The 27,392-nt window shown below is 52.2% G+C and overlaps 2 protein-coding genes across 2 annotated transcripts in view; one reads left to right on the top strand and one right to left on the bottom strand.

Moving 5' to 3' along the window:
* The window catches only part of Ankmy1 (ankyrin repeat and MYND domain containing 1), a 42,817-nt gene extending 34,714 nt beyond the window's left edge, over positions 1-8,103 (top strand). Inside the window, exon 17 of the mRNA XM_075951425.1 lies at positions 7,130-8,103. Coding sequence (XP_075807540.1) covers positions 7,130-7,275 — 146 coding nt within the window. The 3' untranslated portion in view covers positions 7,276-8,103. The remainder of the gene's footprint in view (positions 1-7,129) is intronic.
* A 133-nt stretch (positions 8,104-8,236) lies between these two features.
* Positions 8,237-27,392, bottom strand: part of Gpc1 (glypican 1) — a 29,561-nt gene continuing 10,405 nt past the window's right edge. Inside the window, exons 2-9 of the mRNA XM_075951398.1 lie at positions 15,162-15,320; positions 13,069-13,460; positions 12,273-12,438; positions 11,283-11,413; positions 11,067-11,174; positions 10,835-10,968; positions 10,418-10,593; positions 8,237-10,134 (exon numbers count right to left, since the gene is read on the bottom strand). Coding sequence (XP_075807513.1) covers positions 9,902-10,134; positions 10,418-10,593; positions 10,835-10,968; positions 11,067-11,174; positions 11,283-11,413; positions 12,273-12,438; positions 13,069-13,460; positions 15,162-15,320 — 1,499 coding nt within the window. The 3' untranslated portion in view covers positions 8,237-9,901. The remainder of the gene's footprint in view (positions 10,135-10,417; positions 10,594-10,834; positions 10,969-11,066; positions 11,175-11,282; positions 11,414-12,272; positions 12,439-13,068; positions 13,461-15,161; positions 15,321-27,392) is intronic.

Raw genomic sequence — 27,392 nt, forward strand, 5'->3', positions numbered from 1 at the left:
TGTTCTGGAAGCATGCGGGATCAGCTGGCGGGATGAGGAGGACAAAGGGCAGAGACTGGTGAGAGTTGTCGAGGCCCAGGCACCTTGGGAGGGAAGAGAAGCCCTTTTTCTGGAGGCCACCTCCCTCCGCAGGGGGGTTCTTAGGCCATCCTCGAGGTGCCAATGTCTGTGGGACACAGTATCTCCACCTCTGTTCCCCCCCCCTCCCAGAATCCCCTTCTCAGTGCTCACCTGGAATTTTGGGTTCTCCTTTTGAGCTAGACTCAGCTGCCCTGTCCTTTCTGTCTGAGCCCTCAAAGGCCCCCAGGGAACGGTGCCAAAGCAAGGAGTCAAGGCGGTGAGATGTGGGGTGTGGCAAGTGATCAGATCGTACCTTTAGAGCACAGACTCAGTGCAGGAAACAAGGACAGAGTTGTAGGGGAAAGAGTCAGGAAGTGGTGGATGTGACAATTCTGGCTAGTAAGCAGGATAGGGACAAGAGGTATCCGGGGGTCTCTGAAGGAGGCAAGACCCGACAGGCTATGGACACAGATGGAGTTTGGCTCCACAGAGACTAGGAAGTCAATAGGGGGCAGCAAGAAAGGGAAGAGTCTGGGGCATGGAGTGAGAGTTTGGCTGTAGACCAGCAAGAATGGGCACCTCTTCTCAACTCCCTCTGACATCTGACCTTTTGGGAGAGTGGACTGCTGCCAGGGTCCCTAGGTGACCATCCAGGGCTTGGGAGGAAAGGCAAAAGAGCTGTGGATGGCCCTGAGAGGGTCTCAGATGGCAACAACGAAGAGTAGCCTGGGTCGTGATGGAGATGGAAGCCTAGAACATGGGCGCAAGGGTTCCGTGCAGAAGTTTGGGAACCTCTGTGTTCTCCGGAGAGGAAGAAACAGGTAGCTAGAAGAAGGGTCTGTGCTACAGGCAGTGTAACTGAGGCCAGGGCTGTGGCTTCTTCCCTTGATAGTTTGTTCCCTTGAAACCTGGGAAGGACATCCAGTTCCCTGTTTTACCCCGACTGAAGCCAGGAAGCCTCTTCAGACTACACGGCTTGGGAGGGTATCATTTCTCCACTGTGTTCTACTTCTACTGGTCTTGTTGAGTAGCTGTTTCACTAATTCCTGGGCTTCCTGTATTCTTACCCATGTCCGTTCTTACCTGGCTCCTGCTACTGTTTCCATCAGTTTTGTTGGCAGTTTTGAATAGAAAACGGAACACCTCCGCACCTTCATAGTCTTGGTTCTTCCTCAGACACAGCTTTGGCTCTCACAGTCTTTTGTGCTTACATATGAATTTTAGGATTGCCCTATGAAAGATATTATTGGGATTTTGGTCTGTAGATTCTTTTGGATGGTATCACGCATTCCAGCAGTATTAATTTTCCCAATCCAGATTATGGTATATTTTCTTATTTACTTATGACTTTTTAAACTTGTTTGTCAATATTTTCTGATTCCTAGCTTATAGTTTTTCCACCTCCTTAGATATATTTATAAGTATTTTAATTTTCATGTTATTACAGATGAGATTGTGCCCTTCGCTCCTTTTCTTCTCTCACGCCTTCCCTGTCCCATCCACCCTACTTTTCTTCTTGGCTCTGAGAAGCAAACACAGAGCTTTGCATACGTGAGCATTATCCCTAGACAGAGTCTGGCTATGTAGCCTAGTCTGACCTTGAACTCTATCCCCCTGCCTCAGCCTCCTGAGTGCTGGGATTGAAGGTATGCACCACCTCCCCTGGCCCCTTGGTTTCTTTTCAGATGACTCATTGATTTTACGCATGGACTTTATGTCAGTTCTGCATCTTGGTACTGGGCTGAGACTTCTTGTTAGCTATCAGAGTTCAGTGTAATTCTGCAGAGAAATACACGTTTTTGTCTGCCAGTGAAGATAATGTTATTTCAGAACTGCGGCCCTTTATTTCCTTTTTCTTGTCTTTTGCTGTCTAGGACTTCTAAGCAATTATATATATATATATACACACACACACACGCACACACACACACACATATATATACATATATATCTATATATATGTACATACACACACATACACAATTGTTGACAGAGGCTACTTGTTCATTTCCTGGCCACCCAGACCTGAAATAATTACACAAAAACTATATTAATTGCAACATTGCTTGGCCTACTAGCTAAGGTTTTTTGTTAACTTTTACATCTTAAATTAACCCATTTCTATTATTTTATATTTTACCACGAGTCTCGTGGTTTACCAGTAAGGTTTTGGAGGGCTGGCGACTTTCTCCTTTAGCAGCTACATGGTGTCTGACTCCACCTTCTTTTTCCTCTATCTCTTTTTGGAATTCCCACCTTGCTCTATTTTTGCCCTGCCATAGGCCCAAAGAAGCTTCTTTATTAATCAACGGTAATAAAACATATTTACAGCACACAGAGGGGAATCCCACATCACCTCCCTTTTCTGTCTAAATAAAAAGGAAGGTTTTAACTTTAACATAGCAAGATTACATACAACAGTTATCAAGCAAGAATTATAGTTGCAATATTTAGTCCATTTATATCTGGCAAATTAAGGAAAATACTCTATCATATACTAAAATACAATCCGTCATAATAGCCTAATTTTATTCTTTAACCATAAAAATATGTTAAGTTTTGTCAGAAGTTATTTTTTTAACTTCTATTGTGATTACTGGGTGGCTTTTGTCCTTTATTCTGTGATTAATGCAGCACATTGATTTGTATATGCTGAAGCTCTCTGCAGCCCAGGGAGGTGGCCCTGGGTCACATGCATGATCCCTTCAATGTACTGGTGGCGCTGACTGTGACAAGTTCACAGGGAAGGTGGTTTTTCTTATTGCCCCCTTTCTGAATTTGGTGTGAGGGAGATCACTGCCCTATAAAATGAGTCTATAAGACTTCCTATCACCTCCTGTTCTGTTTTCTGTGAAATTTAATCCTCCTTTAAATGCTTTGTAGAATTCACCCACAAAGTCCCCTTGTCCTGGGCTTTCATGTGGGGTTTGCCTGTTATTGCTGATTTAGTATCTTCATGTTTGTTATGTTTGTTCAAACTCTGTTTCTTCATAATTTAGCCTACATAAGTTGTATATTTCTAGGACATTCTCCATTTCTTCCAGGTTTTCTAATGTGTGGGTATAAAATTATTACAGTGATCTTTTATGATCCTTTCTATTCCCATAGCATGTTGTAATGACTCCTCTTCATGAATAATTTTGAGTTTTTTTTTTTCAGTTTAGCTAAAGATTTGACAGTTTTATCACTTCAGAAAACGAGGTGTCATTAATCTTTTGGTTTTTTTTCTAGTTTCTATTTCATTGATTTCTGCTTGGATTGTGACTATTCTATTTGTTTTATGTATAGCTTGTCCCTTTTTGTCCCTCGAGTGAAGTTAGGTTGGCTGGGTTCTTTTTTATGGGTGTTTGCCACTGCAGACGCTTCTCAAAGAACTGCTTTGGTGCACTCCGTGAGTGCTTTCACCTATTCATTTGCCTCAAGATAGCTTTTAACTTCCTTTTGAATTTCTTTTTTGACTTTCTGGTTATAGAGGAGTATGTTACTTATTCCCACATACCTGTGGGACTTTGTCTAAGTTCCTCAGATTGTTGATATCTAGTTTCATAACACTGTGGTAAGGAAAGATACTGGTAAGATTTTGATCATGTGATCTGCCCTGGAGATGTCCATGTTCCTGAGACACACAGGCACTCTGCGGTGGATGGAATTATCTGTGTATATGCTAGCCCACTCTATCTTTAGTATTTTTCAAGTTTGTTTCTCTCTTGTTATTTTCTGTCTGGATTATACACTCATCACCAAATATTATGGGATGCTGAAGTTACTGTTTACATTCCCTTCAGATATGTCAGCGTTTGCTTTGTATGTTCAGTGCACTGGTGTTAGGCACACATTTATTTATAATTGCTTTATCTGATCAATGAACTGTCTTCTTTATGACCACATGGTGACCTTGTGATTTGGACTGGCAATCTGCTTTGTCTGGTTGATAGAGACACTTCCGTGGCCTTTTAGTTACTGTTCACATAGGATATATTTTTAAATCCCTTCTCATTCAGCCCAGTGGCTGACTTAGTAACCTTTCTGTTGTTATGAAAAAACACCGCGATCAAAGGAACTTGTAGAAAAAAAATATTTATGGGGACTCATAGTTTCAGAGTGAGAGTCCATGACCATCATGGCAGGGATCATGGTGGCAGGCAGGCAGGCATGATGCTGGAGCAGTAACTGAGAGCTTACATCTGATCCACAAGCGCTAAGCAGAGGAAAGAGTCAAACCTCAGAGGTCCCCAGTGACACACCTCTGCTAACAAGGCTACACCTCCTAATCCTTCCCAAACAGCCCCACCGGCTAGGGACCAAACATTCAACATATGAGCCTGTAGGTGTGATGTCGTTCAAGACATCACAATATATGAATGAATTTCATATATAATGTATAGCTGGATCCCTCTGGCCCAACCTCAGAGGTCTTGCTGTGGTCCCTATGCTGGCTTCAGAATTCCTGGTCCTCTGACCTTTGCCTCCAAAGTCCCAAGTATAGTTAAAAATTTTGTGTAATTATTTTGTGGCTCATACCTGAACACCACATTTGCATCATTTCTATCCCAGCCTCTCCCTCTTCTAACTCCTTTCATGTCCTTCCACCCCATCTCAATTACATGACGTCTTTATTATTGTTCCACAGACAGACATATACACATGTGCGTGTATAACATACAACCTACTTAGTTCATTTAGTGTTGCTCATACATATATGCATTTTGGACTGACCACGTGGGGTTGGATAACCTATTCCCTTTTTCGGGGCTATTAATTGCCTCTAGTTCTTAATCTGGGGTGGGACCTTGTGAGATTTCCACCATCCATGTTGGCATGCCAACTGGTATTGTCATTGTGCAGGTCTTGTTTCAGTGACCGTATTTTTGGGATGTCATGGTGCAGCTTCCCTGGCATGTCTAGAAGGCACTGTGGTACAGCACATGTCCATGTCCCCTGGCCCTGAAAATCTTTCTCCTCTCTTTTCCACAATGTTCCCTGAGCCTCATATTCCATTTTAAGTTGATAGTAATTTCTTAGCTGCAAAAATTATATTGTTATTCCCCACCCCAATTTATGCTAGCCTTTTTATATTGCGTATCCATTAACAAACCATTGCAGCTACATTTTTAAAAATGCATTGTCTGTTTTTACTCCAGGTGAAACACTAGCATTATCAATGGTTTGAGCTCAGCAGTGGACTTTCTTCACTAGAGAGCGGCATAGCTTCATGCTTGCATGGTGTTGGTTGCTATCAGGTCAATATGAAGGGTTCCCATTGGCATTTCTCATTAGGCAAGCATAAACATGATACCTGGGAATTTCTCAGCTAACTTATGTCTGAGAATATCTTTATTTTGCATTCGTTTCCAGGTGGCAGCTTTTCTGGGTACAGTGTTCTTGGTTGGAAGTTAGTTTTTCTTTCAAAACTTTGGTTTCATCATTTCATTCCCTTCTGGCCTGCAGAATTTCTGCTGAAAGCTCTGACACACACACACACACACACACACACACGCACGCACGCGCGCGCGCGCGCGCTCCCTTGTATGTGGCGGATTTCCCACCGCCTTTAGAAGTCCCTATCTCTGACTTTTAGTTTGCTTATGTCTCAGGCGTCCATCTTCAGGTTCATCTTGCTTGGAGTCCTTTCAGCTTCACAACTCTGGATAACCTACCAAGATTTGGATAACTCTCAGCTATTATGTCTTTAAGTAAGCTGAGTCACCCCCCCTTCTTCTGGGGTTTCTCTAATTCATGTTTTGTGAACACCCACAAAAGGCTTGTCCTAACCCGATAGCCTCTGTTCCCCCCTTTCTCTATGAGCACTTACAATTTTAGTTTGCTTGTGGTGTGGTTCTCAGGGTAAACTGGTTTTTGCCATGTTGTGGTTTTACAAATCTCAGCTTGCCGCACCAGTGTTTCTTGACTTCTCTTTGTGAGGATCTTGCTGCTTCTCTGTGCGTGACCCCTCCAGGGCTTTTGCATTTGCTCATTATATTCTATCACCAGCCACTGACTCTTTGTGGGGGGCCCTGGGGAGCAGCATATGCTTTCTTGCTCTCCAGAGAAGCAGGACCTTGTGGCACCGTGCTGTTCTGTCATTTGGGGCCCAGTCCTAGCTTCCACCACAGGTATAGGTCTGCATCCGACACACCGCTCTGTTGACTCTCAGTGCTCCCCCATCCCCCGCCACAGGGTTTAGTTCATCTGAAATCTTGGATAGGCTGCCGGTTGTGAAACATTTACCCCGCCCCCCCCCTAGTTGTGATGTTTGTGAGGGAAGGGGTTCATCCTACAGTCTACAGTGTCCCCGTAACCCATTCAAATCCACACTTCAGAATACTCATCACGACCAGGCGGTTGGGCTGATGGCTTAGATCAGCTCTTCACATTCCGAGGGCTGCCATTTTGGCTGGCTCGCTCCAGTGCTACTTCAGACTGCACTTAGAGGTGGGTCTGTGCTGGAAATGAGTGCTCCTACTCATCCTTTCGGGATGGCTAAAAGGGAAGTGTTTAGTTACTAAGGTCTTACTTTCAGGGCAATCTACTTGTCCCTGAGTTGTGTGAACATGGGGTCGCTTTCATCTAGGAGGACTTTCTTGCAGAGGGAAAGCCTATTGGGCAACGACTGCCCCTGTTCCTCACCAGGTGGTCATGGTTTTCAGCAAAGCAGCTGGCCAACTACAGCTGTGCCCTAGGAGACCTGGCCCCTCACCCACCCAGGGTCACCTCGTTGGCTTTCTAACCTCTGCCTTCTAATGGCTCGGGATGTATGGGCATGTGCATGGATGAGTACGGGTGAGGGCATGTGTGCGCTAAAAGCATCGTGCTGGTTTGCAGGATCGCCTGCAGGCCTGTGGGAGAACTGGCCGCTGCCACTAGGCCAGTCAGGATGCTGGTGCCTTCCTGAGTTCTCCCAAGGAAGGCTCTGAGAACTCACGATGGCAGAGAAGGGACTACCCTCTAGCTAGCCTTTTTGGCAGCACTGTGGCAGGGCTTAGATGCAAGGCGCTAGACCTGGTCCAGGCCTAGATGCTGACTCCTGTGTTGGGTACCCATCTCAGACATGTCCTCCTTTTCTTGACAGAGAGGAGGAGCTTCCTGGCCTCACTGAACGAAAGGCAGACGTATGTGCCCACCCATGCCCAGCTCAAAAAGAAAAAGGAGTCCAAGTACGTCTGGTTCGAGGATTCAAAGCAGAACGACGTGTCCACAAAGCGGAGAACCTACTAGAGTATTTGACACAGTGCTCCATTGGCAGGCACCGGTGAGCACCCGCTTCCTCAGCTCTCCCTACAGGGCTCTACCGAGCCTCGCTTTCAATCCATGGCTGTCTATCCTGACCACTTGAGGAGAGAGGACTGTACTCCTTCCCACTCCCAGGGAAGAATCTGGGCCACTTGGAATCAGGACTTCCCAGGACTTGCAAAGAGGCAGAAAGTGAAGACGCAGCTGCCACCCTGGGCCTGGACACTGAGGGGAACCCTTGGGTAGGGTCGAATACGCAGCAGGAGCTTGACCAAGGACCCTTCCTTTTGGGAGATCTCCAGCATTTGTGGGTTAGGGCTCTGCTCTGTTCCTTCGTGTCCCCACTGAATGGTGGGTGACACTGTAAATGTACTTGTACAGCAGCGTGGGCTACAGCTCCCCAAGTACACATGCCACACCTGGCTGAGCAGGGCTTCTGAGTCTCACTACTGATTGAGCTTCCTAGTCATGGAGGCTGGCACTGCGTGCTCACACAGGGTCCTTGAAGTGAGGGTGAACAGGCCTGGATGCCTTAGGCTATTCAGGGTCTGTCTGCAGATGTAGGACAGCTTGGAACAGACTGGAGTGGGAGGACATTTCTGGTTCCTACACTGTTCTCCTGGGTAACTCAGAGGCACCCTGGCAGGAATGAGAACCTTTCTATGGGTAAGGCACACATGCATTGAGGGGCGTTGGTAATGTGGAAGGTAGGTGGGGCCAGCACAGGTTGGTATCCTAGCCCCTTCCTCCCATGAACTTTGGCATGTTCAGTAGGCACAGGTGGGCATCCTCCCAGGCAGGACATGGAGAGGTTCAATGGTCAACGATCACACAGAAACCCTAGGACCTTGCTACAGGTGCAACCCATGCTCAAACCCCTTCCAACAAGCCCTGCTTGTGTGCGCGCCATGTTCACATGAACACAAATGCGGTCTCACCAGTTACATAAAGTCATGTCCACTGTAGGTCTCCAGCCTTTAATTCATACAAGGACTCAAAGAACACATGTTACCCACTGGCACTGAGTGACACGGAGCCTCATGGAGGAAGGACACAGTAGCTTGGCCACCATCCTGGCTGTCCTGTCCATCCTGGGTGCTGCTGTCCTGACACGTAGGCACTCACATCCTGGAGCCCAGCTCTGGCTCCTGCCACCCCTGCCTGAGTGGCAGTAGCAGAGCTGTGTGGCAGGATGGGTACACTCAGGGCAAGGACCCACAAATCCATGGACCAACTGCAGAGAATACCCACCCTGTCATCCTGGGCCGGGGACCTGACTACTGGGCAGACCTTGGTGCTGGCAGTAGCCTCCCTAACCCAGTAACGAAAAGCAAAAAAAAAAAAAAAAAAAAAAAAAAAAAAAAAAAAAAAAAAAAAGTGGTAAGCAAGCAGCCTTTTCCAGGCCTTCTGCATATCAGGACCAAGGTCTTCCAGGCTATAGCAGCTCAGCACCCCTAAGGCCCTGGAAGGGAAGAAGGAGGTGTGACAGCCTCAGTAAGCTAGGTGCTCCCCAGGTCTCAAGGCCACAGGAGGATACCAGGATGCAAATGGTGCCCTGAGCCTCTCCAGTGCCGTCAAGGAAGACTGAGATGTAGTGCTCAGTGGACAAGGACACCGAGGGTCTGAATGTGCATGTCTGTAAAAGCCCTTGACTGTCAATGCTCCCCCAGCTTCTGCAGGGCTGCCTTGGTCAGGAAGGGGCCCAGGCATCCTCCCGACCTGCAGTACCAGGTCCCATTGACCCTGAGCTGAAGTTTCACCAGTCACCCAGCACCCCTGTGGCCAGGGGACCTTTATAAGTGGGGTTGGGAGGCTAGACGTGGCCGGCTATTCCCCTGAAGTGAGGTTCCTCACGGACCCCCCGCCCAAGGCCGGACTTTGTGAGCCCCTGTGAGGGATCAGAACACACCCTCAGGCAGCGTGGCAGAGTTGAGTCTAATGTAGCCATGCCAGCTGCCACCTCACCTATGCCACACTCAAGGGCACCCACAGTGGGTCTTCTCTGAGGACCACATTCACTGGGCTCCACAGTGGCACAGGGTCCAGGCCTGGTGTGTATGAGAATCCTGGCTGCAGAGTTTCTTCTGAGCAGAGGGTATCATGCATAAACTTGAAGGCCCTGCCAGAGCCTGGACAGCAACGTACCGGCAGCCCTTGCAGGCTTCCTGGGGAGCTGCGGGATGGGCCTGAGTTTCTGACATCTGTGGCCCGTGGGGTCTGGTGGGGCGTCCCCAGTGGGAAGAGGCGGGAAAGGAAGGCACAGGCTCACTTGAGGTCTTCGATGGGTTGCAGCTAACAGCCACCCTTCTGGTTGGCCTCATGAGCTTCCGGGGTGGTGCAGGAGGGTAAGGGAGGAGTGTGCAGCCAGAGGTGCCCCTGAGGTCCCTGAAATACATGGCTTTTGGGGACAATGGCTCGCAGCTGACCTGATACGAAATTAAAAGCTAGGGTGACAGGCGCAGTCAGACCCAGCAGGCCGGCACCCCATGCACCCCGCCCCAGTACTCAGAGCTACTGTCTCCTCATCCTGCCCTGAGCCTTGATGGCCAAGGGAATTAAATATTGTCTGTTGCATGTTTTGGCCAACACAGTCCTTGGGGCTAGGGGATAGTTACCGCCACCTGGGTCCGGCTGCTGCAAGGACCAAGGTGACAAGGAAGAGCAGGAAGAAGCTGTGGGGCTCTGGGCAGCTGGCAGCTGAGGTCTTCTGTCCTTCCTGTTCTGACAGGCCGGGGAGAGCATGGGTCAAGGGGGTCCGGGAGCTGGAGCTCTTCTTGCTGACCCTCCGGCCACAGGTGTCATCTGGGCAGCCGCCACCACTGCCTGAGCCGCTACCATCATCACCTGGGGAGGACAGGAGGCTGCAGCAGGCTCTTCCTACCCTGCTGCACCTGAAGACTCAGTCCCTAGGTCTGCCCCCTGCTGTTCCTACCTGTCCCGTGACAGCCAGATGGACATCCTGGCTGGACTTCAGCTGTGCTATAGGGACGTGGGACCCTTACAGCATTCATGAGGATGAGAGGCTGTGAGGGTCCCTGACAGAGGAGTCTGGAGAGCTCATGTACCCTTCCTTTTATGATCAGGACAGATTCCCTCCCCAACCCACCCTACCCCTGGCGGGCCTTACTAGCATCCTGGAAGTCCACGTCATTGCCACCGTAGGCGCCACGTAGACGGTTGGTCATGATCTTGAGTTGCATGATCTGCTGCCGGATGGTCATGTCAGGCTTGGTGATGTCCACTTCCACTTCAGGGTTGTTGATCTGATTGGCCAGTCCATCACCCATCACCTCAGGTAGGTACCTAGAACAGGGCAGTCAGGGCCACAGCTCATGACATTAGCTTTCGCAGAGGGGCTGAACCATGGCGTATCGTGTATCACACCCTTAGAACCAGTGAACCTCCAACACAGTGGGAACCCATGCCGGCCCTACAGTAGCGGGTATGTGCTCATGCTGGGAGCTGGTGAAGGTGTGTAATCCTCTAGCCCAGCTTCCCACGCTCTGGGCGTTTGTGAGGACGTGGCCAAATGGTGGCTACTTACCGGCCCTTGGATATTCCGTTCCAGCAGCGGTCATCACTGGCAGGGCTCATGGCCATCTTCTCGCTGCACAGTGTCCCTGGGAGGCTGATCCAGAAGTCCTGAATGTCTCGGAGCTGGGCCTTGGCCTCAGAGACCTGTTGGACGGCAGGTAGACCAGTGAAAAGCCAGGGGGCAGATTGCCCGTGTCCCCTCCCACATACAGGGCTCTAGCCACTGAAACGGTGGAACTTACCAGCTTTTCCAGAGTACCTGTGGGGGTCTTCTCTTGCAGTGCTAGTTTGCCACGGCGACGCTTCTCCTCAGACCCAGTGACCTTGGGGTTTCCACAGCCCTGGATGACCTGGGGAGATACCAAAAGAGGTCTGAAGGGACAGCAGGGTTTCTCAGGCCCAGATCTGGACAGACCCTCCAATGCTCACAGTGCCCGCCCCCCGCAGCCCTCACACACCTTGGCTGTGAGTGTGTCCTTGTTGTCCTGGAGAGCGTTGATGGCATCCGCCAACCACATGTGCACACTGCCAATGACATTCTCCGCACCCGCTGGGCCCCAGAACTTGTCAGTGATGAGCACCATGGAGTCTGGCAGGGGTGTGAATACACATGCACACACATCACCTATGCACGTTAATAACACACAGTCTTGACAGCATCAGTCAGAGGTACTGATCAGCAGATTCACAGGTGCTCACACTCAGACTGGGAACAGCTCACCTTCGTGAAGCTCAGAGTATTAACATACCCACAAACACACAGGACATCTGGCAATCTTGCTGGCCTAGTTCATGTCCATATATGTCCGTGTTAGCTCATGCAGGTATTGAACATGCTCGAATAGCTTCTGGCCTACTGTGTGCCCACATAAGCTGATGTGTAATGCATGGAGATGTGCCTCATAACCAGCTCCCGTACACATGAACTGTGGATCTGCATGTGCATGCTTTCATACAGCACAGACATACATCGTCAGATGGACGATGACTGGCATACTAACCAGCTCATGCCAGCTATGTATCAGTGCCAACATGTATGCATGCTAATGTGCCTCACAGCAACAGCGATTCATATGTATCGGCATGTGTATATGTCAACTCGCCAGTACACGTAGGCACCCCTGTGACTGGCAGGGAGATCCTGTGCACACCACACAAATGCCTATCGTGTGAAGCGCACACGCATGCCAGCGTGCACATGTCAGTGTACGTACATGCACGTATAGGCTTGACACGTCTCACCTATGTATTGATGTATGTGTATGTTGAGGCAGTCATTCAGCCACACCCCTTGGGACAATAAAAGGATCTGTCCCTTGACCCCCACAGACCCAATCATATTAGACCTTTAAGCCTTTCATTTGGCCCAAACCAGGGGCTACTGTATCCCAGGGACCCCCTGTATAGTGCCCCAAGGACAGGACAGGCAGCCTGGGGGTAGGGCTCACCCAGGAGGTTCCTCCATTCAGCATCCAGGTCGGCCTGGTTGGCAAGGCAGCCTTTGAGTACATTTCGGCAATAGTCGGGGCAGGGCCGGGCACCAGGGACTCCCCGGCAGTGAGCACAGTACACCAGCTTCATGACGGCCCGAGAACATTCTGGGGCCAGAGGTACCTGGAGAACAAAGGCACCCTGAGCCTCCCTGTAGTCCTTGAGCACCTGGTCTCCAGCTACCCCTAAAGAAGCACCAATATGGAGGGCTTAGGTACAAGTTAGAACATCTGGGGTCTGCACTAACAGGCTATGGGACTTGGCCTAGGCCATCCCAGGCCCACAGTCCAATGGACACGATGGCACACTGCGGTCACCAGGCTTCACGGCAGACAAGGAAACCAAGGCCCAGAGGTTGGGAGGTGACTTGCCGGGCCAAGCAGAGCTAGGGGGCAGTGCAGCTTAAAGCTGTGCCTTCTCCATACAGGTCTGCTCTGCGCTGCCCCATTCTGTGAGATACCGTGCTGGCCTGCAGGGCTTCCGCTTGCTCAAGGCTCAACTACATCATTTTCTCATTTCCTGTTTCCTGAGCCCAGCAGCCCAACGTCATCATTTGGCTAAGGACACAGGACTGGCCGGCAGATGGACAGTGGACTCACATCTGAAGACCTGCCGTGTGAGCAACTGAGAATGGGTTGCAGGCGTGAGGCTGAGGGCCCGAAGGCTCGGAGGAACAGCGCTGAGGGTGTAGGACGCCAAGCGCCTGGGTGCACCACGAGGGGCTCCCAAGGGTCCCTTGGGCAGTGTGTGTACCTGGGCCACCTTCCGGACTACATCACTGGCCACACCCAGGCCCTGCACGAAGGAGCGTGCCGCCACAAAAGCACGGGTGGCGCGCAGGCGCAATTCCCGCGGGGCATCCCCAAAAGGCCGTAGGGCCTCTGCCAGCTTGCCCAGGCAGTCCAGGTAGTCATCGGGCAGCAGCAGCTGCGGGTGCAGCTGCTTGAAGAGGCGCTCCAGCAGCCGGGCCCAGAACTCGGCCAGGGTCTCCTCCAGGTGCAGGTTGGCGCCGCGGTAGTAGAGGCGCAGCTCGGCATACAGGTCCCGGAAGGCCCGAGTGTTCTGCGTGTACAGGTCCCCAAAGGCCCCTGGGAAGGCATCCTGCAGCGTGCGCTCCGAGTCATTCAGCAGGCGCTGGAAGTGGTCTGTGCACAGAGGAAAGGCATGACCCCTTGAGTCGGGCTGTGCTTCTCTGCAAATCTGCTAGCGCGCTTGGCAGAACACCCCTTGCTTTTCAGAACCTGCTTATAAAAGCTGGGCACCCTATTGCAGAGGGTTCTGCAGCTTTTTGGAGACCTCTCTCCTCACTAGCGGTGCAGAAGTCAGGGCTGTGCTCTCTAGGGACACAGGCCTCTAGCTGGGGCTCCAGAGGTCATTTTTGAGTTGGGTCTTAGGAATCAACAGGTGCTGAGATTCAGTGATTCTGGGAGGGGCTATAGTAGGGGTGTGTCGGGGAACCAGAGTGACCCTAGCTTACCTGCCAGCTGCCCTGTCTCTTCCCCCCTCCCCCCAAGGCTTCCAGTTGCCCTACCAGCCCTCCTCCTTCTTGGGCTCTCCAGCAAGCCCTGCCCCCTCAGCTTCTCAGGTTTCAGGAGCCTCAGTCCTCAGAACCTCCTGTAAGCCAGCATCTCAGACAGATGCTTTCTGGGGAGGTGTGAACATGAGCACCAGATTCTAAGGTTCAGAGAAACGTCCGCGGTGGCACTCTTGCATTCACTTGGCAGTGGCATCTCCTCTGAAAGTGATACTTAAGGTCTGTGACTGCTAAGCCCCTCCCTTCCATACCGAGCAACAAGGGAAGGCTCAGCAACAAGTGTCAGAGTATCCTCTGATATTTTCTGGGATATTTGCTGGAATTTCCAACCCCTCAAAGCTATGCCCCAGCTGTGATTTAGACTCAGTGTCCCTGCTTTCTCTCTACAGCTTCAAAATTCCTGCTTCCCAGCTCCACCCTGTAAAACTATACTATGCGCTACGGGAACTAGGCTGAAAATTTAAAAACACACAGACAGACAGACGGGGCCGGGGGACATCATTGATACAAGAGTGCCAAGAATGTCCACTTTATTGTGCTCAGGGGCAGCTTATAGAGGGCTCTGGCCACGCCCCAGCTCTCGGGCTCTTTCAGCTCTAGGCTCATCAGAACCCACTCCCCTGCCATCAGGGTCTGCAGGCTGCTCAGAGCAGAGGAAAACAAGTTGTTTACTGGAAATCCAGGGTCTGGAGGTCTGCAGTCCACAGCTTTGCACAGGCCCTGTATCCTTTCTGAAGACAGCAAACCTCATTGCTTACAGGTTAACATTTTAGGGGACTCTTCTGACCCCAGGGCACCATACGGTTCCTGTTTAACATGCCACCACTGTTTAGATACTGTTCTCTGCCCATATACAGTGAGGCCACATGAGGGGTTCACCATAAATGATGCTAAACAGTAGCTGACTTGGCCTCTTGAAGCACGTAGGAGCCTTTTGATCCTGGCTAAGAGGCAGTCACCTCAGGGCAGGCTCTGCACCCTTTACACCCCCAGTCTGAGCTCCCTGGCTAGGGGATGGTAGCTGGGATAGTGACCTATCAAGGAACCCCGAAAAGTGCATGTGAGATGCAGACCAGCCCTCTGCAGGTCCTCAAGGGAACTCCGCTTGGGGCAAAGTGACACCCCAAGAGCAGCAGTTCCTCTCGGAAGGGCAGGCCCATTCTCCCCAGGGCTCTGCCAACAACCTGGGTTCACTGTTCCATTCAAGCCCTGCAGGAAGAGGGATGTCCTTTTGCTGATATGAGCTATCCAAATCCTGGCCTTGGAGTCCTGCCCCGCACCCACAAGTCCCTACCCTCCAGCCCCTACTCACCGTCGATGCCATGCAGCTGGGTGGCCAGCGTGGCCTGCAGGGCGCGGCTGCTGTCATGGAGGGCAGTCTCTAGCTCCATTCGGCTATGGTTGGCTAGGTTCTCCTCCATCTCACTGGTGCAGCAGGTGTAGCCCTGGGGGCAGATCCGCAGGTGTTCGCCTGTGGGATGGGAAAGGATGGTGTGACCAGGAGAAGCGGCCCAGGGTGTGATGCCCAAGGCAGAGACAGGGACAGGGTAGGATCCTGTGGCCCTGACCTCCCAGGACCCCGATAAGGCTCGGGGATGGGGTACCACAGGTGTTCTAGAGTCATCAGAGGGGGGTATTGTGTGGCATATCCCAACAAGTCAGGTGCAGAAGGACAGCCATTTTAGGGCTCCCAAACAAAGAGCCAGCTTGGACCTTGCGCAGAGAGGGAGAGGCTGCCTGCCTTCGGTTGGAAATCTGGCAGAGGCTTTCAAGCCTGGCAAAAGCCTCGGCCGGGGGGGGGGGGGGGGCGCGAGGGGAGGAAGCCAGCTTCTTCCAGTCTCAGAGGCCACCTAGTTACACATGTGATGGACAGACAGTGGAGTGTCCGGTGAAGACGGTTCTACAGGGCCAGACCCTGGCTACCAATCTGGGCTGAAGAAAAGCATGTTCTCTCTGTGTGCAGGCCCTGGGTCCCAGAGGCCACCCAGTCCTGGCCTAAGGCTCCACTCATCTGGATATACTCCCAGTTCCCAGAGCTCTGCCTGGAGCTCCTCCACTCCACCAGCTATCCCGGGCTGCTGCGCTGAGGTGCCAGCTCATGCCAGGCTGCTGTGCTGAGGTGCCAGCTCATGCCAGGCTGCTGTGCTGAGGTGCCAGCTCCTGGTGGCCCTGCAGTGGCACCATTCAAGACAATATTGATCCCCACTTGCAGACAGAGGGTTGCTTTGGGCCCACAATCAGCTGTGAAGTGTCCATCACGGAGCCCCTACAGCATGTGCTGGGCAGCTTCATACCCAAGAGAGTTTCCTGGCATCAGAAGAAATTCTCAGCGAGATGTGTGAACCCCTCTGTTAAGGTTACAGTGACACCTTTCACAGGGAATCCCAGGCTTGGAGATTAGGTTTTGTCCCAGTGTGTGTGTGTGTGTGGGGGGGTCTCTGAGTTGTTCAAGACCCATTAGGCCTGATGGATCCCAGTCTGTCCCACTCCCTCCTCACAGGTCTCTGAGCTAGAGAAAGCCCCCCCCCCCCACCCAGACTGGCTGAGTCAGACAGAGGAGGGGTGGAGGTAGCAGCCCTGGCTGAAGTGGAGGATCTGGGAAGAGGGAGGGGCCAGCAGGGATTGTAGAAGCTTCCCTCAGCTGTAGGGCTGAAACCAGAAAGCTGGTAGGATGCAGAGCCTCCGGAGCCTGGAGAAGGTGCCAGGGCCGGCCCCTGGGTGCCAACGCCTGCCTTGCCTTTTCCTTGCTGACGGATTGGTGGAAAAATGGGGAAGGTGAGATGCTGAGGACTCCAAGACGTAAGGTTGCTCAATGCTGTGGGGGCGGGGTGGAGGACTCCGAGGAGAGCCGGAGGGAAGTGTGTGTGGGCAGGAACCTGCTACCGTAGGAGGAGATCATTGTGTGCTAGGGGGTGTCTACGACCCCTCACCCACCTGAAGCCAGCTGGGAGTGGAGACCCCAGGAATGATTTGGAGGTTGAAGTCACTCTAACGAGTACGTCATGATCTCACCTTTGTCTACAGTACTCAATAAGTACAAGCAGTTGTGGGTGCTGAACGAGGGGTGGGGTGGGGTGGGGTGGTGGTGGCGGTGCTGCAGGGTGGATCTGTGTGTGGCCTCTGTGACTTTAATCTGACATAGAAGAGACCTACCCCCAGATTCCGAGGCTACCTTGAAGTGAGGGACTAGGAGGAGGTGTAGCGTGCCGGAGGGGGGATACTAGAGGGCCAGAAGAAGAGCCAGGATGGGTGGGGGCTCTCCATCCCTTTTCTACCCCTCAACCCGGGCAGTCTATCTAGCTCTGCTCTCTCAGCTTTAGGTTGAGGTCTTAGTGTAGAGGCCCCGCCTCCTGCTCACTGAGATATGGGAGCTGGGCCTCATCCCAGAACCCTCTGGGAACTTCTACCTCACGAGCTGAGGAGTCCCATCTGGTCTCAGAGTCCCCAAAGGCCCACAGAGCAGGGCAGTGGCTGACAGCTGGTAAAAGAACAGACAGAATTGTATTTTGAATCAAGAGTTCTTGGGGGAGTCAAGAAAGAAGGGAGCCAGAGATGGGAGGCACGCTCCTCTGGCCCTCTCCTCACTCCCCTACCTCTGCCCCCCCCCCCCTTCGGATTACTCTGCTTCCTCCTCCTGCCCAGGGTACCTGCCCATTACAAGGGCTGAAGGTCCTGGAAGCAACATGTTACCAAGCACCAACCTCAAGAGAGGGCTGGTGTGGGGCCCATAGAACTGGGAGCTACAAGCCCACGGGTCCCCTGCTCTTCTCGAGTAGGAAGGGCTTGGCAGAAGGTTATCAATCAGTGAGCATTGCCTACAAGGGGCAGGACTGGAGAGCAGGACCTTCCACTTGCTCTCCTCCAGGCCATGGCATGCTTGGCTGAGGTGGGATAGCCCACATCTCTCTTTCTCTCCCTGAGTAGGGCTTTATGGCTACATGCTCAATGCTGTGGTCACTTCTGCCTGAGGATCCATCCAAGACTCCAGTAATGAGATGGGGAACATTCCCTGGGGATGGAGGTTGCAGGTGCAGTATGGGGTGCAGGGGACATCCTGGGTCAGCTGTGACAGGGGCATTCAGGGCAAAGGCATGTTGCAGGCCCAAGAATTCAGGTGGAAAATTCAAGGCTGCACAGGAGAGCAGCAGCAGGACAGAGGTGAGCCTCTCCCACTGTTCCCTCTCTCCTGACATCCTCCACCATCTTGGCGGACCCAGCTGCCACCCCTCACCATGTATACGGGAGAATTAGGCCGGGACCGGAGAAGAGAAATAAAGGCACACACTCAAGAAACAGGCACTGGTCCCGATCCATTGCAGGCTCTGGGTGAGTGGGATGCATGAGATTCTTGGCAACCACTATGAACATTCCCCATTCAATCGCCTCCCCTTGCAGCCCCCTGGCTCTGCCTGGCCACCTCGCCCAGCCAGCCCGGTGACCAGCGCTGTTCCAGTTGCCCCAGCACCGCCCCCGTCCCTCCCTCCCTCCTTGGACAAACACGGGAGTGAAGACACGGAGCCAGAGCCCGGGCACCGGCCTGAGGGCCCCGGGCAGGCTGGGCTAGGCTGCCCAGAAGCCCGTGCAAGGCAGAGCTGCTTGCTGGGGGGTAAAAGACAGGAGGCTCTCTGGCTGCCTGCTGAGCCCTAGCCCCTGAGAGTGGGGCCACAGGTGACAGACACTCAGTATTGAAACAGCAAGGGCAGGGTCTGCAAAGCTGTTCACACCTCCAGAAAAGCACTGGCGTACATCCTGGGTACTTGATCTTCTCTCAGTTCAGTCCCCGGGGAAAGGTATTTTTCCATCTTAAGGGATAAGCCCACCAGCAGCTCCCTCCTTCCCAGTTCCGAAAGTGGGTGGGGACAGCAATATCGCCCCTCCATCTCTATCAATCAGAATCTTCCAGATTTTTCCCTCCTTGGATTTTGGAACGTTCCCCTCCTCTGGTGCCCCCAGGTTTTATTTGGGGGTGGGGGTTGTTTGTTCATAGCAGGTTTTCCTCACCCTAATCTCCTTTCTAAACCTTGCCCCCCCAACCCGAAGCCCCCCTCCCCCATTCCAGGGCCTCTGGCTTCTAGTGACACCCAGCATATGACACCCAGCATGGCACCCCATTGCCTAAAACCCATAGGCAACCCCTTTTCTTCCTTCTCCCAGATTCTGGCTGCTTGCGTATCCCCCACCCCCACTCTTCTCCAGAGCAGACAACAGCCAATGGCTTCCTACCTTTCGGGGGTCACACCCTCCTGCCACCTGCTGACAGCTGCAGCTCCTGCTCCTCCCCAACAGACACAGCACCCTTCTTGGTCATCAGCAGTCACCCTAGGGCTTTAGCATCCTGAGGGCATTTCAGATGCTGTCCATAGACCTCTCTGACCTGACCTCTCCTGACATCTGGGGGACCCAATGCCCTGAAACCCTCCACCCTTCTCAAGAGACTGGAGTCAGACCACCTCCTCAAGCCCATCCCTCCAGAAGCTTCCCTTGTTCACAGGACGCTGAAAAAAAATGGAAAACCTGTTTCCCTTACCCGGGGCAGTGGAGGAACATACAAGAGGACAGATAGCTCTCAACACCACAGCTGCCACAGCCAAGGGAGACAGACGCACAGGCTACCCTGCCCTACCCAGTGCTGGCTCCTAGAACAAGCTTTTCTGTTGACTGATAGGGCAGGAAAAGTAAACCAGACCCCTGTGCTCCTGGGTTCTTTCTAGCTCCGGAGGCTGAGGGTCTCTCTCTGGTGGCAGAAAAGCAACCAGGAGCAAATGGCTCAGCTTTCTGAGGGACTACCCGCCTCCCAGGCAGGATCCAGGGGGCCTTTACTATCGCTTGCTTCTGTTCCCCAACAAACCTGGACCTGGCTAGTCCCTGAGGAGGGCATTTCAACCCCATCTCTGAAGTTGGAAAAGCATCAAGTACAACCCTTTGCCTTCACTTCCAATACTCCCACCCTCCTGGATGCCACTAGGACCCCCACACCCCTGCCTCAATTTCACCCAAATGGCAACATCACCAAGAAGATCCTCCATCACGCAGGGGGACCCCCTAACTGGGGGGCATCAGCTGCTGGTACTTCTATAAGCTCGGTGGGAGAGGTCATCTCCGGGCAGCCAAGGGCTCCTGCCAGCTAGCTGCCTCTCCAGCATCAGGCGATGCCCAGGCGAACAAAGCCTGGGCAGGCGACACCTGCAGCTCCCACCTCTGCCTCCTCCATAACAGAGATGGTTCTGTGCAGCTGGAGCTGGCAAGCAGGTTCTGCAGATGCCGGCGCTGGTGCTGGCGGCGCAGTGAGGAGGGGGCGCTGCTGCAGTGGGTGCGGCTAGTGCGCGTAGTGCTGAGCGCTGCGGCAGGCAGAGGGGGCACTTGGAGGGGGGCTGCGGCAAGCAGGAGATGGAGGGAGGGGAGAGAGGGCGATGTGATTGGCGGGGAAGGGGTTTGCCGCAGTGGGCGAGGCAGATATGGGAGGAGGAAGAAGGGGTGTGCTAAGGCTGCAGGGAGGATGGGTTCAGCAGAGGAAGGGGGGCTTGCTGCAGGAAGGGGGCTGCGGCAGCCCGTGGGGGTGCAGAGGGAGGGATGGGCTAGGGAGGGGTAGCCAGGATGGTGCAGGACAACTTCAGGGAGATGGGGATGGGACGAAGGTGAGGAGTTGGAGAGACATGAATGGAAATTGGGCTGGTGACAGAGGAAGGAGATGAGACATAGATAGGCGGTAGTGGAGCTGAAGATGAGAGGTGAAAGCGTGGGGGAGGAGGAGGCAAATGGGAATGGTGATGGAGATGATGGCTAGCAGACTCAGCCTGGCACCAATTTAGCAGGTACCCTCCTGGCCTTAAGACTCCCTTCCTGGTTGGCCGCTCCAGCGGTGTCCCCAGCTATGGACGCACTCCGGATGGCAAGAGCGATTCCGAGTGCCAGTGCAGGGGCCCGGCAAATGCAGAGCAGCAGGATTCAGCAGGAAAAGCCAGGATGAGGCTAGGGGCGCCTGCCTGCGCGGTAGACTCTGAAGCCCAGGGCACCAGGGCAGTGGCAGTCTTCACTGGCGCACACAGCTGAAGGCGGCTCCCTGGGACGCGCCTCCTCCCGCAGCCTTCACTGGCAAGTCAGCGCCGCCCCTGTCTCCCTGGAAACCGTAGGCGTTTGCGTCCCCCCCCCTGCCTGCGGTGATGCCCCGCATTTCCGAGGACTCAAGGATTAGGCCTCTTCCGCTAGCCCCTGGCCAGGGGTGAGGGTGGGATGCAGCAGCGGGTGCTCTGACTCATTGGCCTCAGCAGGGCAGATACTCATGGAAAACTAGGGCTAGTTAGCAAGGGAGGTCCAGGGATGGTCAGATTTCTCCCCTGGAATGTGATAGCTGGCTGCATTGAAGAGGTCCCTCTCTAGCAGAACGCCAGATCTCCTCTGCTCTCTGAACTCAAAGGTCAAATCTCCCAGTCCTTCCTAATCTCCCCATTAGGCCCTGCCCCCAGTTCCTGGAGGCTTCTCTCACTCTAACCAGCCAACTTAGCCCCAAATTCCTCCCAGACCACTCTGTCTATGGTCCTGGCCCTCCTGGGACAAGGGCAGCTCTCTCACTCTGTTGATCATCTCCCCTTTCCAGCTTTTGATTCCAGTTGGGGAAAGCCACCTACTCACACTTCCACCCTGAAATGTATAGATCCCTCCAACCTTCCTAGTTTCACTGCTGGGGGTGCAGGAATCTGCTGGGTGAGTAGCTGTTTGATCAAGGGGATAGAAAGGGGTTCTATCCCGAAACCCTAATGGCTGCCCCCTAAGCTACCTACTCCCTGCTAGGGCCACCCAACCAGTGAATGCCAGGTAGGAGATGTCTCAGCAGGGCCAAAGGTCCCACAGGAGCCAAAGATCTTGCCCCAGTATTCATGACTCACGTTATGCTCTTGGAACACACTGGAGATGAAGAAGACTCCGTGTTTATGCCTACCAAGACCACGATCTTGTGACCTGGCTGTAGGGCGGAGCCCACTCAGAGCTCGAGGTGCTGCTTCACCAAGTCAGCAAACCTCAGTCTCGCCTTCTGGTTCACAGTTAATCCCCACGTGGTGCAGAGTGGGGAATTCAGGCAGGATACATGTGAAAGGGACTGGTCATGGCCATGGTCCTGGGCTCTACACTGTTTTCTCATCGAGCTGACCCGCCAGTCCACTTCCAGGCCACAGGACAACTGAGGAGGCCTACAAGACAGACTTGCTTTGCTTCAGATGCATCTACATGGAATAAAGGGACAGAAAGCAGGCTCCTCCTCAGGGCTGTAAATACCAGACTGGTAGAGGTGACGGACATGCCACAATCCAGCCATGATGAAGCCCAGGGCAAGAGCACGGGACCACTGGCAGCCACCCTAGCTGTTCCTATGGCCTGGTAGCCACCTTCCTAAGCCGATCCCCTGCTTTCCTGCAAAGGTTGCTCCCATCCTCTTCCCCAGGAAATTTCACTTCCTATTTTCCACCTCTACCGAGCAAGCATTATCAGCTCTCATGCTAAAACACCTATAAATAAAACGGGTAGGGGCACCTTTGCCCAGCGTGGGCATTTCTGGAACGAGGCTACCACTATAACCAACTCAGAAGTTCTTCCAAGAAGGTACAAGAGGCATGTCAGCCAGCAGCTTGTGCTATAAGGGCAATGTCTTAGTTAGGGCTTCTATTGCTGTGAAGAGACACCACGACTGTAGCAACTCTTCTAAAGGAAAACACTTCATTGGGGTGGCTCGCTTATGGTCTTAGAAATCCAGTCCATTCTCATCATGGTGGGACATGGTAGTATGAGGGCAGACATGGTGCTAGAGAAGGAGCCGAGAGTTCTACATCTTGCAGGTAACAGGAGGTGGTCTGAGAAACTAGGCGTGACTTGAGCATATGAGACCTCAAAGCGTGTCTCCACAGTGATACACTTCCTCCAACCAAGTCACACCTCCTAATAGTGCCCCTCCCTTTGGGGGCTATTTTCTTTCGAACCCCCACAGGGAGGGGTTCCCATCCATAAAGGCTCTTATTCCTGGCACCTAATCAGTGTCACACAAACAATGGGTCAGGGTTAGAATCACTTCTATCTACACAACTTGTCTACCACTGGTGTGGTGGCATACAGGTAGCCAAATCAACACACCCAAGGTCAGTGGCTGGGAATGGCTATGTGAGCGGTGTTGAGTGCAGTGTTGGCCTCCCTGGATTCCCACCCCAGGGGAATTCCTGGGTGGAAGGCAAAGACTGCAGCAGGAGTCAATGTGCTCTGCGAAGAGGCAGCTTCCCACGGCACCTAGGTTTGTTCAACAAGGGCATGAATGGGGCTTCCAGTTGTGGTCCCACCCTGCCCTGCAAGCACAATCAGAGTAGGGTAAAGGGAACTAGGATGTCAGTTACATTTTATTTTTTTTAAAGATTTATTTATTTTGTTTACAGTGTTCTGTCTGCATGTATACCTGCAAGCCAGAAGAAGGCACCAGATCTCATTACAGATGGTTGTGAGCCACCATGTGGTTGCTGGGAATTGACCTCAGGACCTCTGGAAGAACAATCACTGCTCTTAACCTCTGAGGTATCTCTCCAGCCCTACATTTTATTTTTTTACATGCATTTATAAGTGTGTGTGTGTGTGTGTGTGTGTGTGTGTGAGAGAGAGAGAGAGAGAGAGAGAGAGAGAGAGAGAGAGAGAGAGAGAGAGAGAGAGAGAACAGGTGCCATGTGTGGTCAGAGGACAACCTGTAGGAGTTGGTTCCCTCCTTCCACTATGTGGGTTCTGTGGATCAAGCTCAAGTCTTCAGGTTTGGCAGCAAGCACCCTTTACTTTTGAGCCATCTCACCCACCCACCAGTTATACAGGAATCTCAATACATAATGCATTCATTTTTCATTTAAAAACTGACTCAAAAGAATTCAGGTTTTTTTTTTTTGTGTGTGTGTGTGTCTGTGTCAAACAGACACAGCAGTCACAGAGGCAAAAGGTAAAAAGTATGTCTGAATGGATAAACCAACTATAAAATGGAATACTGTTCTGTTTCAAGAAGGGAACTCTGACATATAAGATGGATATCATGCTCAATGAAAGCGCCGAGTGAGGTTCCCCGGGGCTGTCAAAAATCACAAGAGACAGAGTGAAACTGCATGTCAGAAGCAGGGGAGAGGAGTGGGGAGTGTGTGACTTTCAACTTAACACAACCTAGAATCATCTGGGAAGAGGGCCTTAGTGAGGTATTATTTAGATCATGTTCTCCTGTGGGCATGTCTATGGGATCCAGTCCACTGTGGGCAGCATCATCCCTTAGGCTGGGCCCTGACCTGAGTAAGAGTGCAGTAAGCTAACTGACAGCAAACAAGCTGTCAGCACAGATGCATTTGCTTTTCTCTGCTCTTTACTGTGGATGTGATGTGTCCAGATGTGTGATTTCTTCATAATCATGGATTATATCCTGGAAATGTTAAGTCAGACAAACCCTCTCCTTCCCCAAGTTGCTTTTGCCAAGGTGTTTTTTTTTCCATAGCGATGAAATAAAACTAGAACAGGGGATTAGTGTTTAATGGGGACAGAGGTTCAGTTGGTCGGTAATGATGGGAAGCCAGGCACTATCCACCCAGCGGAGTGGTCTGCCTTTTCATTGCTGTGTCTTGCAGTCCTTTGCAGGGTGTACTGGTTAGTTTTTTGTCAACTTGACACAAGCTAGAGTCATCAGAGAAGAGGATGCCTCAAATGAGAAGAAGATCCAGCTGTAAAACATTTTCTTAATCAGTGATCAATGGGGGAGGGCCCATTGTGGGTAGAGCCACCCCCAGGCTGCTGGTCCTGGGTACTATAAGAAAGTAGGCTGGGCAAGCCACTGGGGAGCAAGCCAGGAAGCGGCATCCCTTCATGACCTCCACATCAGCTCCTGCCTCTCGGTTCCTGCCCTGTTTTGAGTTCCTGTCCTGACTTCAGATGATGAAGAGGGATAAAAAAAGTGCCAGCAGAATAAACCCTTTCCTCTCCAAGTTGCTTTTTGGTCATGGTGTTTCACTGCAGCGAAAGAAACCCTAAGACACGAGGTGTGGCCTAACTGAAGTCCACAGTCCCTGGTGGACATCCAACCAGAGGGGATGACTGAGGTCCCCAGCAATGAAATGACTTACCCATAACAGACCCCAGAGCCTAATGCTGTGCTTTCCCCTGGTCCAGGCTTGGCTGGTATGAGAGATCTCTGGGGCCTCATGCAGCCTAGTGCAGTTCTAGGGATACAGATGAACCCTTACCTGCAAAACCAGTGCAAAATGGGCCTTGCCTGGAGCCAGATGTGGCCAGTGCACTGGTCAGCACAGCTCCTGTCTGGTTCTGACCAATCTTTCTGAGGCCTCAGGATGTTAGCGAGTGCCTGTAAGGCCCTGTTGGGAGGGCCACCTATCCTGCTACTGGTGACAGTCTCACAAGTCACTCCAGAAAGTTCCCTCCAAGACCCACAACAATCTCTTCTGGGACTCCTATGCAGCAAAGTCTTGTCTTTGTCATTTGCATAGTCCCTACTCTTCAAAGGCCAGACTTACTCTGGGCTCTAGGATCATGAGATGGATCACTCTGCCTCCTCAACTCACTTCTCAGGGACGTTCACACAGCTATCATTTGAGCTGGTGTCTTGGCCCACCTTGTCTATGCCCAGGCTCTTGTCAGTGATTGCTGGCAGGCAAAGGGACACAAGGATCCAGTGACACTGCTCTGTAGGGGTGGAGCTCAGGACAGGCAGCTTGGCTCCCTGGAGGTAGACAGATGAAGGGAGGAGTCAGCGCTTCCCCAAGGGAGTATCAGGGCTGTGTCAGGGCCATGGGATTGGCTATAGAGAGGCCCTCTCTGCTGGCTGCTTGCTACCTGCACAGGCCTGACAAGAAGCTGCTGGTCCCTTGACACTTTCCTGTTCCCTCCTGCCTTTCCTGGGACCGATGTTCCCAGGGGCCCCTCCTTGGCTTCCTTCCTAAAAGTCAGCTTCTACTTGCTCGCCTGCCATCCACGCAGCCCTGTCCCCTCTGCTGCTGTGTTCTAGGGACACTGCTCTCTTTGTAATCCCTGGATTCCATGACAGGACCGCCGGTGAGAAGCGGCTGAGTGGCTGACATGGTTTCAGGAAGGAGCACTGTGGGATGCTGGCTAGGATCTCTCCCCTGCATCCAAGACCTCCCTGTCCCATGGCTCCTTAGCCTCCCTAGATGCTGGCCCCCTCTCTCTATTGAGGTTCCCTCACTCATAGCCTGTCTGGAGAAAACAGTACTCGGGAGCAATGGGTCTCCCTGTTCTCCAGGAGGGGCACAGAACACACATAGAGGTACAACAGTCAGCCCAAAGTCACACAGCCAAGTGAGCACAGAGACAGCTCTTGAGCAGGGTAGACTAGCTAGATCCAACGGACTAGGACTGGATTCTGTGTGGGTGTGTCAGTGCGTTGATAACAGCCACTGAATAGGTCACTGTCCTTAAGAGGTGGTTCTCGGCCGAGGGTATGGTTTTCTCCAACAGGCCAGCCAAACATTCCTTCAGAGCCCAGTGTCACTGTGCCATTGCACAAGACCTTCCACCCACATGCCTTCCTCTCTCCATTCTGCATGGCTCAGATGCCACTACACTGACCCCAGACTGTCTACTCTGCCAAACAGAAGCTCTGGAGGTCCAGGTACAGAACTTGGCTGCATCCTGACAGCCAGAATGGATGGTGTCTTCCGGGGCAGCTCAGGAAGTTCTATTCCAGGGAGGAGGTACAGGCTAAGGCACCCTACACTGGGTTCACAGAGCTGATTTCCAGTCTTGTTCTGCTTTAGAGACAAGCACTGCATCTCAGCCACTGCTACAACCACCACCCTGTGTTGGTTAGTATATCAACTTGACAGGATTTAGAATTATCTAGAAGATAAACTTCTGGGCATGTCTAGATTGTGTTGAAGTGGAAGAAGACCCACACAATATATGGGCAGTATCATCTCTTGGGCTGTGGTCTTAGACTGAATAAAAAGGGGAAAGAGGATTGAGAATATGATTCAGTGTAGAACCCTTAGCTAACGTACATGAGCTTTGGGCCCAATCCCATCCTGGATAGCTTTACGCCAATTTGGCACAAGATAAGAGTCATTTGGGAAAAGGGGACCTCAGTTGAGGTTCACTCATTCTTATTCAATTAGTGATTGATGAGGAGGGTCTAGATCATTAAAGGTGGTGCCATCCCTGAGCTATAAGAAAGCAGGCCGAGTAAGCCCGAGGAGCAAGCCAGTAAGCAGCACCCCTCCATGACCTCAGCATCAGCTTCTGCCTCCAGGTTCCTGCCCTGTTTGAGTTCTAGTCCTGGACTTGTCTCTGCAAGAGTATGATCGGTGGGCTGTAAGCCAGAACAAACTTTCTTCTTCCTAACTTGTTTATGGTTACAGTGTTTAATCATAGCAACAAGACAGATTACCGGTGTTACAAGAAAACAAAACAACAACAACAAAGGGAGAAAACAAGCCGAGTACCAGCGTTTGCGATCTGCTACTTGACTGTGGATATACTGTGAGCAGCTGCCTCAAGCTCCCTCCACTGTCATCGTCCC

Source organism: Microtus pennsylvanicus, chromosome 17 (assembly GCF_037038515.1).
Source record: "Microtus pennsylvanicus isolate mMicPen1 chromosome 17, mMicPen1.hap1, whole genome shotgun sequence".
Classification (NCBI taxonomy): domain Eukaryota; kingdom Metazoa; phylum Chordata; class Mammalia; order Rodentia; family Cricetidae; genus Microtus; species Microtus pennsylvanicus.